Source organism: Haliotis rubra, unplaced genomic scaffold (assembly GCF_003918875.1).
Source record: "Haliotis rubra isolate DU_JTF1 unplaced genomic scaffold, ASM391887v1 Scf52, whole genome shotgun sequence".
Lineage (NCBI taxonomy): Eukaryota > Metazoa > Mollusca > Gastropoda > Lepetellida > Haliotidae > Haliotis > Haliotis rubra.
Genome location: NW_025767213.1, coordinates 14,810 through 29,792, shown reverse-complemented (window position 1 = coordinate 29,792; position 14,983 = coordinate 14,810). Strand labels below are relative to the sequence as shown.

Sequence of the window (14,983 nt, the reverse complement as noted above, 5' to 3'; positions counted from 1 at the left end):
CGACATAAATATGCACTCCTTGATACATTTAGAGTTACAAACAACCCAGCACATTGCAAGCAATACCTCGATGCTAAAAAAGAATTTAAAGCCCTATGTAAACAGAAAAAACTACTTTTGAAAACAATATAGCGGAGGAAATTGTAAACGCAGCAAAAGGTAAATCATGCAAAGAGTTCTGGAAGTCAATCAAGAAGTACTGTAACACTGCCAGCATACAAACAAACATCACTCCAGATAACTGGTACAAACACTTTAGTAACCTCTTTGACCCTCAAACAGATTGCACACAGTTTGATATTATACATGTACAAACATTTCTTGAAAACCATGACGTTGTTAATTGTGAACAATGTAGAGACTGTGACGATATCTTGGGTGACGAGATCTCAAATGATGAAATCTTGAATGCAGTTAAGAATCTGAAAAATGGTAAATCTCCCTGGGCTGATGGTATTCCGACGGAGGCCATTAAGGAAACTTGTTTGATATTATTACCTTTTTATAAACGTCTTTTCAACGAGATTTTCAACACTGGTAATTTTCCAGACTCTTGGAACCTTGGTCTTATCGTTCCGTTATATAAAGCTGGGGATAGAGAGGATCCCAATAACTACAGGGGTATTGCTCTACTTAATATAATTAGCAAAGTATTCACAAGTATACTAGATACACGCATAAAACTTTGGGCTTCAACACAGGATATCATTTCCCAGTCGCAAGCAGGGTTTAGAGAACACTACAGTACTATTGACCAAATATTTGTTCTAAATTCGATTATCCACAAGTACATAAGGAAAAAACGTGGAAAATTTTACTGTATTTTTGTTGATTTTAAAAAAGCTTTTGATACCGCTGACAGACACAAGCTCCTATATATACTTCTCAACAATGGTCTACATGGTAAAATTAGCACTGTTTTACGTTCAATGTATACTCGATGAACTAGTTAACGACATTATAAACAGCGACTATAGTGGCGCTTTTATTGATGAGACTATAAATGCACTGTCAATTCTTCTCTTTGCGGATGATGTCGCTATATTTGGAGACAGCATTGTGAACCTACAGAAAAAGATAGATATCTTAGAACAGTATTTTACGAAATGGGGATTGTCAATAAATACAAATAAGACAAAGGTCATAGTTTTTAAAAAAGGTGGTAGAATAGCAGAAAGAGAAAAATGGTCAATTGGAACAGAGAAACTAGAAACTGTCTCCTATTATAAGTATCTGGGATTAACGTTATCTTGTAGAAATGTATTCACAAAAGCTTGTGGTGTTTTGTGTAAGCAAGCAGAGAAAGCATTATTTCCTTTTAAGAAATTCATGTACAGATATAAAACAATTCCGTTCGATATATTTTTCAAAACCTTTAACTGTAAAATACAACCTATATTATTATATGGAGCAGAAGTTTGGGGAACAGTTATCCGCCATGGAATAGAAAAAGTACATTCAAAATTTTGTAAAAACGTTCTAAACGTTGGCTATCGCACATCGAACAAGGCAGTTTTAGCAGAATGTGGGAGATACCCTTTACATGTAAATTATATGACACGAGTTGTTTCGTTCTGGATACGTCTGCTTCGGCAACCAGACACACGTTACCCACGTCGCTCGTATGATATGTTGAAACGTTTAGACGACAATGGAGATATTAACTGGGCTTCGGCAGTACGATCAATATTATTTCAACATGGATTTGCTTATGTATGGATATATCAAAATGTCGGAAACTGGGAATTGTTTTTAAATCTTTTCAAACAACGTTGTAAAGACATGTACTATCAAGAATGGACACAAGATATAAGAAACTCAAAATCATTACATATGTATTCTGCCTTTAAATCTGATATTGTTCCGGAATTGTATTTGATCGCACTCTCTTCGTTACATCTGCGCAGAGTCTTAACAAAATTCAGATGCGGCTCCACCAATTTAAAAATAGTTTCGTACAGAAGATCTAAAGACAATGACATTAGTGTAGCTATGTGCGAATATTGTAAAAATGTACCAGAAGATGAGTATCATGTGTTAATGAAATGTCCTTTATATGCAGCGGTAAGAACTCACTACATACCAAGTATCTATATGATGAACCCAAATAAACAAAAATTTGTACATCTTCTAAATACTAAGAACCATGATATAATACTCCGTCTAGCAATTTTTGTAAACAAAATCATGTCCATGCGCTCTGTAAAAATTTAATCTAAGTTGTCATTTTGTACTATTGGCCTCATGGCCACATCTATGAAATAAACCTGATAGTCTGTCTGTCTGTCTGTCTGTCTGTCTGTTTTCACTTTATTAAGACCCCAAACAGCAGAATATCCTGTATAAGACAACTGGGAATGTCTGGGCATGTCTACCATGAAAGCGTCAGTGTTTTACCGTGGAAGAAAATATGCTATGGCGTATGTTATGCTGTCTGTACGGGATTCCAAACAGTTATAACTGTACTAAAACACCTCTGAAGGACTATTACTTCTCGCATTATATATGCAAAGGACACTACTCTCACATCCATAAGTTTGAATATGGGACGATTTCACTCGGATTGCAAAATTCGGATAAGCGAGGTGTCAATGTGTATTGTTAACTATACATGTGTGGACGTAATTGCCACTAGTCTAAAACCGTGGTACGATATGGTTTTTCAAAATTTATCCGGCAACAAGCATTGACATTTACAACCTGAAACATTGTACGTGCAATTCATTGGTTTGTACATTATGTTCCGACACTACCTGTGAAGGTACTGAGGCGGATGTAGACCCGGCACCTGACTATGTGAGGTGTTGGATGATGATGCGTCTCTATGATAAATATCAGCCTGTCAGTAGGTGCAGGATCATTTGCAGAGACACGGAGAAAGGTGAGTTGTATTTCTGCTACCACGAACATCCGTTATGCTTAACTTGTTTAAATCATTCATCGTGCATCAACATGTCAGTTATAACCAACGACGATGTATAGGTTTTAAAGATAAAGAATGATCAAATTGGTGTAATTACTCTCTGTGGATTATTCAGGCTCAGTTGGATTTCGAAATGATGGATAATAGACATTGAACATTATGAGATTTTACTGTTGCATTTATAAAATCGCTGGATGTTAAAGGAAAGCGCAGTTGGTATATAAAGTGAAACTAGCTAACATTATGAGACCTTACTATTGCATTTATAAAAAGTTACATTTAACGGTGCCCATTGTATATTTCTAATAGTTGTCTTTACTGAACATTTGCCACACAAAGTGCTGCATGCATGTATGTATGTATGTATGTGTGCGTGCGTGCGTGCGTGCGTGCGTGCGTGCGTATGTATGTATGTATGTATGTATGTGTGTATGTATGTATGTATGTATGTATGTATGTATGTATGTATGTATGTATGTATGTATGTATGTATGTATGTATGTATGTATGTATGTGTATGTATGTATGTATGTTTGTGTATGTATGTATGTATGTATGTATGTATGTATGTATGTATGTATGTATGTATGTATGTATGTATGTATGTATGTATGTATGTATGTATGTATGTATGTATGTATGTATGTATGTATGTATGTATGTATGTATGTATGTATGTATGTATGTATGTATGTATGTATGTATGTATATGTATGTATGTATGTATGTATGTGTATGTATGTATGTATGTATGTATGTATGTATGTATGTATATGTATGTATGTATGTATGTATGTATGTATGTATGTATGTGTATGTATGTATGTATGTATGTATGTGTATATGTGTATGTATATATGTATGTGTGTATGTATGTATATGTATGGCCTGCATGCGTGCGTGCGTGCGTGCGTGCGTGCGTGCGTGCGTGCGTGCGTGCGTGCGTGTGCGTGTGTGCGTGTGTGTGCGTGTGTGTGTGTGTGTGTGTGTGTGTGTGTGTGTGTTTTTGATTATTAGAAATCTTTTTTTCCCAGATGAAGGTCGTCTTGTTGATGCTCGTGGCGTTGCTGGTGGTTCTACCGGAGGCAGAAAGCGCCTGGAGAATTAAGCGTTGGTTTAGAGAGAGAGTCAAGGATCGGGTTAGAAATTGGTGGATCAGAAGACGTAAGTCTATTCTTGTTTCTGGAGGTTTAAACTGGGCTGCATGAATGTATGAATGGGTGAAACAGATCATACGTCAAAACTTAATAAAGACCATTATAAAGGAGTTTCATGTAAAACCACAAAGGGTTTAAGAGCCAATGTGACTGTCAGAGTATTTAAGTTGTCACTTACATTTAACTAATGTGCCATTCTGCTAGCTCAGTAGTTAGATACTGTGTAAATAGTCAGTGTGAGATATTCAGTGTCATCGTGTGTGTATACCCGTGAAGATCCGGGTTAGAATTGGTCTTCATGCTTGTCGTAAGAGGCGACTGACGGCATCGGGTGGTGAGGCTCGCTGACTTGGTTGACACATGTCATCGTATCCCAATTGCGTAGATCGATACTCATGCTGTTGATACGTTGACAACTGGAGTTTCTGGTCCAGACTCGATTACTTACAGACCGTCGCCATACAGCTGGAATATTGCTAAGTGCGGCATTAAACAGCAAACCAACCAACCAACATTATGTGTGTAGATTACAAAGGATCAGGCAAGCGCAACACCGAGGCCCTTGACCTGAACGGAGATGGAGAGTTGGACGAACAGGAACTACAGCAGGTTCTTGGGGAACGAGATGTGAGACATCTGCTGGATGCCACGGACGGTGAGTTATCTGCTTAATTTCTGAACCATGTTGAAAAGGATATTGTGAACGTTTTCCGGAACCAGTTCTAGTATTCAGCGTTAACCTCTCTTTGGCCGTACTTCCACAGTGCCTTCCATACTGGTGACTTGAGTTCAAACCTTCATTAAAAAGCACATCTGACGAAGCCTCCAAAGGAAGTCAAGTAAAGTGAACATCAGCATGCATGTAGAGCAGCAACTTGTAATCGCGCCTGCATTGTGTATCTGTTAATGCTGCTATTTCAGTCACGACGTGCAATAAATGACAATAATTCCGACGACGTGACTAAACCTCCATCATTTCGATTTCAATCAATCATTTCAGTTTTAAAACCTCAGGCCCCCGTACAACTGATATAATGAAGGTCGTGTTCTACTGTCTCGGGGTTTCCCTTGGCCTATCGCGTATAGCCAATGCCTGCAATCTTTGTGCCTGCTAGTGTCTGCAATATACATTCCCTCACACACCATGTCCCCCCTTCATAACAGATCTCACCTGTGTTGCGTGTTCGGAAATCAAACTGTTAAGTTTCTGCATCAAATGGTCTCATTTGTCTGACTATTCGCCAATGAAAATACCGAAGCTAAATTTATTGATTGTCTATACATTCTTCATTTTCGGCGGTGCACCGGCACGCACACGTACACGCACGCACGCACATACTCACACACGCACTCACACACACACGCACATATGCACAAACACACACAATGAATTATACACACTGTGCTACAAACTTCGAAGCGTATGTTCACAACTGCTAATATCGTCTATACAGAGGGACATTCCTTTCCATTCCATTTCCATAACGATAAGAAATTTCTGGGCCCGTTTGTCGATTCTGACTGTATCATAACAATGTGTTTTAGAATCACTCTGATAAAGACATAACACCAGGTGTTTGCTCTACAGCTACATCAGTGCTTGACCAGTACACACGGCATTATTTTACATTGCAGCTGATGACACCATTTCAGTAGAGGATTTCGAGAGAAGCCTCCGCGAAATGGATGCAGAGTTGGGTAAGGAGAGCTTTATGATACAGTATTTTCCATCAGTACCTGTTGGAACCTGGATTTTACTCCCCCAAAGATGAATGAAAACATTCATAATAATAGTTTTTTTAGGACAGAGGAAATTATTTCCAAAATAATGAGTTTACGTGTTTGGTTTATCGCTGCTTTGAATAGTATTTCGGTTAGTATAAGGCTGCTCTGTTTAATGTGGGGGGATATTTCCGAAGTAGTGGTGGCACCAATGAGCGCGAAAACAGGAATCATGCAGATCGTGAATCTTGGGTTCGAACCCATCTTCCCGAGAAAAGAAAGTCCACTAACCTATATTAGAGAATAGCAAAAATATTCTTGTGGACACACTTGTCTCGGGAAGACAACCGTACCCTTAAGTCCGAAAATAATAAAGTTTATGTATCATAGATATTCTCATTCTTTCGGCCCGGGTTCAGTACACATATGGACGGACGAACTTTGAAACAATTTAAGCTTATGCCAAGTTATATTACATTGCAAGACGTGAATTCAATTCATCTAAGGTCTATTTCTGTTTAGAGGTACCCAAGGAGAAAGATAGAAATAACGTTAAGGTTTATACAACGTTTATAAACTTTATACACTCTGAGTGAGTGAGTGAGTGAGTTTGGTTTTACGCCGCTTTTAGCAATATTCCAGCAATATCACGGCGGGGGACACCAGAAATGGGCTTCACACATTGTACCCATGTGGGGAATCGAACCCGGGTCTTCGGCGTGACGAGCGAACGCCTTAACCACTAGGCTACCCCACCGCCCTTTATACACTATGAAAATATATTGGTAATAAGGTTATATTGTTATATTTCAGATGACCAGTGAGGCGGCATTGTTCCAGGTGCAGTGTTCCTGTGCATCGTCGTTACTGTTCCGTCAGTGTAATAAAATATAACACTTGAGAATGAAGTCTAGTATCTTTATAAGCAATGGACGCAGAACAAGCCCGGAATATATTAGCCCGAACATAAAACATTTGGCTATTTTCGTAGTTGTGTCTGACCTGCAAAACAAGCACTTAGTCAAAAACATACTTCATATAAGTGAATGTTTGGTCCGAGTCATTAAAACAGATGCCCAGTGTGCTGTGAAAAAAATCTATTTCCCATATTGCTTTCCTGTACTTAGCTGTATCGGAATCTTTACGTGGTCGTAATTCAAAATTATCTAACTGGATTTTCCAGCATTTCGATATATTGGTTGATTACACCCCACTCTGGGAGGAAGACTGGTGTCAGGCACAAGATAATTCCATTTTAGGCAAAATTTGTGAATGACGGGCGCTACCAGTAAGGCAAGACATGCGAACTCTTCTCGCGATATGGAGTGAGTGAGTTTAGTTCTACGCCGCTTTTAGTAATATTCCAGCAATATCACGGCGGGGGACACCAGAAATGGGCTTCACACATTGTACCCTTGTGGGGAATCGAACCCGGATCTTCGGCGTGAGGAGCGTACGCTTTAACCATTAGATAACATGTAAAGTAAAATGGTTTCTTACTTAGCGGAAGGAGAAATGCTGTGGAATTGTTGTCGATAACTTCAGGCAGAAGGATGCCACCACCACCTACAGCTGTATATATACAACCCAAGCCTTCAAATATTTACACCACTAAAGATCATGAATACCAAATCCAATGTATTCTATATGTCAGCGGTCTCTTGGTGTAACCAAGGACGACTGTACCATTATCGAAGAATCACTTAGAAGTAAGTATGTATATTGCCTAACTGACCCTTATCTCTAAGACTGGCCAGAGCTGACCGTGCAGCATGCAGTTAACCACCGCCCAGTGAGATTTGCTGTGGATTTGCCTAAAGGGGTCACTGGTGCACAGCTGGAGTGACAGTATGTATAAGCGCATATGTGAAACAATGGCGATTACAGAGGTCAGCTGGTGCATTACGTACACTGGGTTTAACCAGAGACCATATAATAGATCTATTGTATGGTCTCTGGTTTAACTCAAGTATAAGTATCAACAGATACAACAGAAATAATCAAAACATCCCACCGAAAGCTGGTGCTGTAAGAAACCTATGATTCAAGTGACATATACTAGTTAGTAGTTAGTTTCTGTAATCAAAGGAGATTATAGCGGTTTGTGAATGGAGAACACTTTGAGCTCAAAACCACAGGAAGCGACCGTAATCCTTCTTGCTCCTATTTTTGTGTGTGAACAGTCGATTGATCAAATCAGATTACACAAAATATATTTATATGTTTTATCCATACCGACGTAATTATTATCAGTGATATTTACGAACATTATATAAGAACATCCTTACTTTTGCCTTTGACCAATACAAATAAGAAATATTTTTCAATGTGACGATTTCAGGAAATATTCGATGATGAGAAATGTTTCAGCATTTTGAAAGATTCCATCTGTAATAGATGTTTTCGTTTACCGCCACCAACAAGAAAACCCAGATAAAATCGATTCGAAGAAAGTATATTGATTTGGGGTTATCAATATATTGATATTGGTTTTTAGTTGGAATATACATTATACTTACCACGAGGACTGTACGGTATTACTGGTATACCGGTATACCGCGATACGCTTTTCAAACGATACGTACATGTATTGTAATATTTTGTCTGATAACTGGTATACTGGGTAAAGAACATATATGGACTTTTTGTGATTATCTGTATGGTTTAAATTAAAATCTACACATACTTTCATTCACAACATATGTTTTCCTTCGTTATTCAATACCAAAACTACATACTGTAATACTATAAATTGTATAAAAAAGAAAATAGAACCCCTGACTATGCAACCTAAAATTGAGATTGCTGTTATCAGAACCATGACACATACTCATGCCAATAATGGTTGTCACCTCCCCCCCCCACCCCCTCACCCCTCTCCAATTAAAAAATTGAAGGGGGTGACAACCATTATTGGCATGAGTATATATTCTTAGGGACTTATACCGTAGTGAGTGAGTTTGGTTTTACGCCGCTTTTAGCAATATTCCAGCAATATCACGGCGGTGGACACCAGTAATGGGCTTCACACATTGTACACATGTGGGGAATCGAACCCGGGTCTTTGGCGTGACGAGCGAACGGTTTAACCACAAAGCTTCCCCACCGCCCCTATACTGTAGAAACTAGGATCGGTCATGTACAGTTAGTGTCACCTACTGTTAATTAAATTCCCAATATATCGCAATACGCATCACAATACGGGTACTTGAATCGCAATATATTGCAATGCAGTTTATTTGTCAATACACAGCCCTACTTACCAGTGCCATGTTGTCTGTTTGTCGGATGAGATGTATTTTGCTTAAAATGATAAAGTGGGTTTTATTGTGATTTTATTGTTCCAGTTAGACCTATCTATTTGATCCGATCAAATTTAATCCTAATATACATTCGTCGGAGACTGTTATATTGTAAATGCAAGATTTCATTAAGGATCCTAAATTCTTGAAATATCATAAGGCTCAGGCTATAATAATCCATTTCTTTAAGATCCGTTTGATGCACAAGTATGCAGCCAAATATAGGTTTTATGTTGCAAGAAGTATTCCCGCAATTTGAAATCGAACCCGGGCTTTCAGCGCGACGAGCGAACGCTTTAACCATTAGGCTACCCCGCCGCCAATCTTCCCTTGGAACAGAAACAGGAGCGTGATCCAGTGGTATACTCACTCAGTGATTGGCTTGACTCGGTCTTCCTCTCTGAAAAGGGGTTGTGGGGTAGCCTAGTAGTTAAAAGCGTTCGTTCGTCACTCCGAACACTCGGGTTCGATTCCCCACATGGGTACAATGTGTGAAGCCCATTTCTGGTGTCCCCCGCCGTGATATTGCTGGAATATTGCTAAAACTGGCGTAAAACTCAACTCACTCACTATTCTTCTCTTAAAATGTCTCAGTACCTGTGACCCTTGAGATGGATGTTAACAAATGCTTGTTGTTTTGTGCAAATATAAACCTTTCGTGCAAATCTAGACAATAAATGCCAATGATAATTCTGAGAAATTGCAATGCCACTCATACATTTCAGTGCCTCGCGTGATGTGTAGGAAACAGCTTCAAGATGCAGCTTTTGTCTTATTGTGCAAGGATATATTGTCTGTATAAGTGAGTCACAAAACAACTCATTTGTAATTTTAAGTTTATATTTTTTAAGCTAATTCTTTAATTTTCAGGAAATTATGAAATAAATGACTTGTATTTACCTTCGACATTTGCCGGTGTTCACTGTGTTTGTTTTAACTGCTTACACTGCATAGAAAGTAGCAAGAGTTTTTCCATCTAACATAATGGTACGTACAAACATGTTTAAAATAGGTGTCGTTTAATAAAAACAAAAAGCAAAACACAAAGTAAATACATCTAAAGAAAAAAACCAAAACAATACAATAAGAAACAAAAACCCCACCCCACCCTGAAAAACAAATACAGTTCAAATCAAAACCCCCAACGTACGACCGGTTCAACGGTAATATATCGTGCAGTCCTAACAAGGACAATATATGAAAATATTGGGGATCTACTGTCGCAAATTCAATCAGATTGAAGATTTTACGATTATGATAACAGTGAGTGAGTGGGTGAGTTTAGTTTTACGCCCCTCTCAGCAATATTCCAGCTATATGGCGGCGGTCTGTAAATAATCGAATCTGGACCAGACAATCCAGTGATCAAACGCTTGAGCATCGATCTACGCAATTGGGAACCGATGACATGTGTCAACCAAGTCAGCGAGTCTGACCACCCGATCCCGTTAGTCGCCTCTTACGACAAGCATGGGTTGCTGAAGATCAATTCTAACCCGGATCTTCATCAGCTTCATCTTCGGAAACTTTAATGCACGTTTAATTGTCAACTTGCATAAAAATGTCATGCAGATAAAAATGGTTCGCAATATGCACATGCAGTTCTGAAGAATCGTGAGCAGGGACATTGCGTATATAAAACCGTTTTGCTTTTTAATTCAATGAAATTTGCCATTGAACGTTTGGAGGCTGGGGAGTCTCAATCTGCTTTTGCACGTCACCTCAATGTTCACCAGAGTACCATCAGGCATTCATGGAACCGATACCAACAAACCAATTCTACGCAAGATCGGCCTCGAAGTTGTAGACCTCGGCTTACACGCACGATCGAATCGCGGAATCGAACTGTTACAGCAACTGCAACTGCGATGCCTGGATTGAGGGGAGTGTCGACGCAAACCATTCGTAGTCGTTTACGAGGAGCTGGACTTCGAGCCAGAAGACTCTTTTTGGCCCTGTGCGGCGACGACTACATCGTCGGGTCCAGTGGTGCAATAACGTCCGATTCTGGAATCTACAAAACTGGCGACGTGTGTACATTGTATATATATGAATTGTATGAATTGTGATGCCCAGGTTGACCGATATGGTGGTGGAAGTGTCATGGTGTGGGAAACCATATCCTACATGCAGAAATTTAAATTTGTTCGCCTTAAGGGCACACGCGTCTGTCATACCACAAGGACGATATTCTGTACAGAGGATTACGGCAAGTACGCTACCTGACCACCTGACTCGCACCCCCCTTCCCCTTTCCCCTGAATTAAAGTGGATAATTAGTAAACCGAAAAATACGAAACCTTGTTAAACCAACCCGTATATTTATCATTCCCGTGCAGACTATAGTCTCATATCAGCCTTTCCCTCTGTCTCGAACTGCATGCTATGCCTCTGTAGACTTGGGGTTTATTACGTTGGACCTTGTTTCACACAATATACGTGCAGAACAGCATTGTAAGCATATTCCGTCAGCTGCTGTAGCTTTTGTCATCGTGTTGCTTGAATTACGGAAGGTGGTGTCCCCACACATGTACCAAACACTGATAAGTGAAAGTAACACCTGCTTTTCAATAAATACGCGCGAAAATAATCCTTGTCTATGTGACGTTGCATCCGGCAAGAGAGGTAAGTTGTTTTGCTTGTTATTGGACTGTATGCACACTACTGCAAAATAGGTTATTGCCAAGATAGTAACAAGTTCACAGTTAGTGTTTACTTGCATCATATTCTTAAAACTAATAAATTAAAGGACCTCTGGCCTGAATGTTTGGCAATTCATATTTTGTTTCATGCTGACGTACAATCTACGTTTCTCTTCAACTGCGATTTAACCAGGGTATGAAACTCCCAAACACTTCAGCCAGACCACAGGGCTGGTTAGATATAAAACTTGCCAGCCCTGACCAAAACCTACCTGCTCACAAAATATCTTCATATACATGTCTAAATTTTAACCCGACCGTCGGGTAGGTGAATTTGAGAATCTGGCAGTCCGTGTTGAAAATAACCTGTCCAGGGCGGGCGGTAGGCAGGTATTTCGAACGCTAATAATTACAAAATCATATAAACAATGCAACCATTCTATTTATTCATTTACTTCCTGCCCTCATCACTTACTTAGTTGCTTCCTTCCTGCCTTCATCACTTACTTACTTCCTTCCTCCCCTTCCCTGCCTTCATCACTTACTTAGTAGCTTCATTCCTTCCTCCCTGCCTTCATCACTTCCTTACTTCCTTCCTTCCTGCCTTCATCACTTACTTACTTGCTTCCTTCCCTCCTCCATGACTTCATCACTTACTTACTTGCTTCCTTCCCTCCTCCATGACTTCATCACTTCTTACTTACTTGCTTCATTCCTCCATGACTTCATCACTTCCTTCCTTCCTGCCTTCATCACTTACTTACTTGCTTCCTTCCTTCCTCCATGACTTCATCACTTACTTACTTGCTTCCTTCCTTCCTCCATGACTTCATCACTTACTTACTTGCTTCCTTCCCTCCTCCATGACTTCATCACTTCCTTACTTGCTTCCTTCCTTCCTCCATGACTTCATTCCTTCCTTCCTTCATCACTTCCTTACTTCCCTCCTTTCCTCCTTCATCTCTTACTTACTTGCTTCCTTCCTTCCTCCATGACTTCATCACTTACTTACTTGCTTCCTTCCTCCCTGCCTTCATCACATACTTACTTGCTTCCTTCCTACCTTCATCACTTAATTACTTGCTTCCTTCCTTCCTCCATGACTTCATCACTTACTTACATGCTTCCTTCCTTCCTCCCTGACTTCATCACTTACTTACTTGCTTCCTTCCTTCCTGCCTTCATCACTTACTAACTTGCTTCCTTCCTTCCTCCATGACTTCATCACTTACTTACCTGCTTCCTTCCTTCCTCCCTGACTTCATCACTTACTTACTTGCTTCCTTCCTCCATGACTTCATCACTTCCTTCCTTCCTGCCTTCCTCACTTCCTTCCTTCCTTCCTTCCTCCATGACTTCATCACTTACTTGCTTCCTTCCTCCATGACTTCATCACTTCCTTCCTTCCTGCCTTCATCACTTCCTTACTTACTTACTTCCTTCCTCCCTGACTTCATCACTTACTTGCTTCCTCCCTACCCTCATAACTTACTTGCTTCCTTCTTTCCTCCCTGATCTCATAACTTACTTAGTTGCTGCCTTCCTCCATGACTTCATCTCTTACTTACTTGCTTCCTTCCTCCCTACCCTCATAACTTCCTTGCTTCCTTCTTTCCTCCCTGTCCTCATAACTTACTTAGTTGCTGCCTTCCTCCATGACTTCATCTCTTACTTACTTGCTTCCTTCCTCCCTGCCTTCATCACTTGCTTACTTGCTTCCTTCCTTCTTCCCTGCCCTCATAACGTACTTAGTTGCTTCCTTCCCTCCCCCATGACTTCATCACTTACTTACTTGCTTCCTTCCTTCCTCCATGACTTCATCACTTACTTACTTGCTTCCTTCCTTCCTCCATGACTTCATCACTTCCTTCCTTCCTGCCTTCATCACTTACTTACTTGCTTCCTTCCTTCCTCCATGACTTCATCACTTACTTCATCTTGCTTGCTTGCTTTCCCTCCCTGCCTTCATCACTTAAGTTACTTCCTTCCTTCCTCATCATCCTCCCTGCCTCATCACTCTTACTTAGTGCAATCCTCTCCTTCCTCCCTGACCTCATCACTTCCTCTCTTACTTGCTTCCGCTTCCTTCCTTCCTCCCTCCATGACTTCATCACTTCTACTTACTTGTTCCTTCCTTCTTCCTCCCTTCATCCATGACTTCATCATACGATGCTTTCACCTCCTATTTACTTGCTTCCCTTCCTCCTCCATGACCTTCATCACTTCCTTCTTACTTGCTTCCCTTCCCTCCCTTCCTCCATGACTTCTAATCACTTCCTTCCTTCCTGCCTTCATCACTTACTTACTTCCTTCCTTCCTCCATTCCTTCCTCCATGACTTCATCACTTACTTCCTTCCTTCCTTCCTTCCTCCCTCAAGGCTCACATCCACCTTCCTTCTTTCCTCCCTTCCTACCTTCATCACTCTAATTACTTGCTTCCTTCCCTCTTCCCTTCCTCCATGACTTCATCACTTGCCACTTACTTACATGCTTCCTTCCTTCCTCCTGACTTCCACTACTTCTTACTTCTTTGCTTTCCCTTCCTTCCTTCCCTTGCCTAACTTGCACTTACATGACTTGCCTTCATCACTCTGTCCCTGACTTCCATCACTACTTACTTTACTTCCCACTACCTTCCTCAATGACTCCCCATCACTTGACCGCACTTCCTTCCTTCCTCCCTGACTTCATCACTTTACTTTGTTCCTTCAATGCCTCCTTTACTCATACTTACTTACTTGACTTCCTTCCTCCTCTTTACTTCATCCACTCTTACTTTGCTTCCTTCCCCACTTTGCACTCACCATTTACTTGTTTCCTTCCTCTATCCTTTGCTTCATCACCCTACCCTCATAACTTTACTTCCTCCCTTGGTCCCTTTTCCTTACTGCCTTCCTCCCTGCCTTCATCACTTACTACTTTACTTCCCCTTCCTTCCTGCCTTCATCACTTGCTTACCTTGCTTCTATCCGGCCTTCATCGCCTTCCCTCCCATACTTTATTTCCTTGCCTTTCACTCCCCACCCCGGCTAACCCAGCCGATTCCCTTCCTTCATGACTTTGTTCCATCCTTACTTTTATTCTATCACTTCCTTCCCCTCCCTTGCTTCATCACTTCCTTCCTTCCCTCCCTCCTTGCCTTCATCACTTACTTACTTATGCTTCCCAATTCCTTAATAGCCTGCCTTCTTCCCTGTTACTTCATCACTTTACTTCCATCCCTACCATCTGCTCTC

At 40.5% G+C, this 14,983-nt stretch overlaps 1 protein-coding gene and 1 long non-coding RNA gene across 3 annotated transcripts; both read left to right on the top strand.

The window, feature by feature from the left end:
- Positions 1 to 2,307: 2,307 nt before the first annotated feature.
- On the top strand, positions 2,308 to 9,727 carry LOC124292510. The gene is made up of 3 exons (XR_006902466.1): positions 2,308 to 3,195; positions 7,457 to 7,458; positions 9,716 to 9,727. It is a non-coding gene; the product is annotated as an uncharacterized LOC124292510 (long non-coding RNA).
- LOC124292509 lies at positions 3,921 to 6,710 on the top strand. Of its 2 annotated transcripts, none has more exons than XM_046729627.1 (4): positions 3,921 to 4,087; positions 4,607 to 4,735; positions 5,716 to 5,778; positions 6,616 to 6,710. In XM_046729627.1, the coding sequence occupies exons 1-4, from the start codon at positions 3,958 to 3,960 to the stop codon at positions 6,624 to 6,626; spliced, it is 333 nt and encodes a 110-aa protein (XP_046585583.1). In that variant the 5' UTR covers positions 3,921 to 3,957; the 3' UTR covers positions 6,627 to 6,710. The 2 variants fall into 2 exon arrangements, with proteins under 2 accessions (XP_046585583.1, XP_046585584.1); XM_046729628.1 differs by having other exon boundaries at positions 3,922 to 4,087; positions 4,616 to 4,735.
- Positions 9,728 to 14,983: the final 5,256 nt, after the last annotated feature.

Bases quoted from the DNA above. Each gene is read 5' to 3' on its own strand.
- LOC124292509 (XM_046729627.1), top strand. From the start codon at position 3,958: ATGAAGGTCGTCTTGTTGATGCTCGTGGCGTTGCTGGTGGTTCTACCG. The intron at 4,088-4,606 runs GTAAGTCTATTC...TTATGTGTGTAG, and splicing joins AAATTGGTGGATCAGAAGAC to ATTACAAAGGATCAGGCAAG. The intron at 4,736-5,715 runs GTGAGTTATCTG...TTTACATTGCAG, and splicing joins TCTGCTGGATGCCACGGACG to CTGATGACACCATTTCAGTA.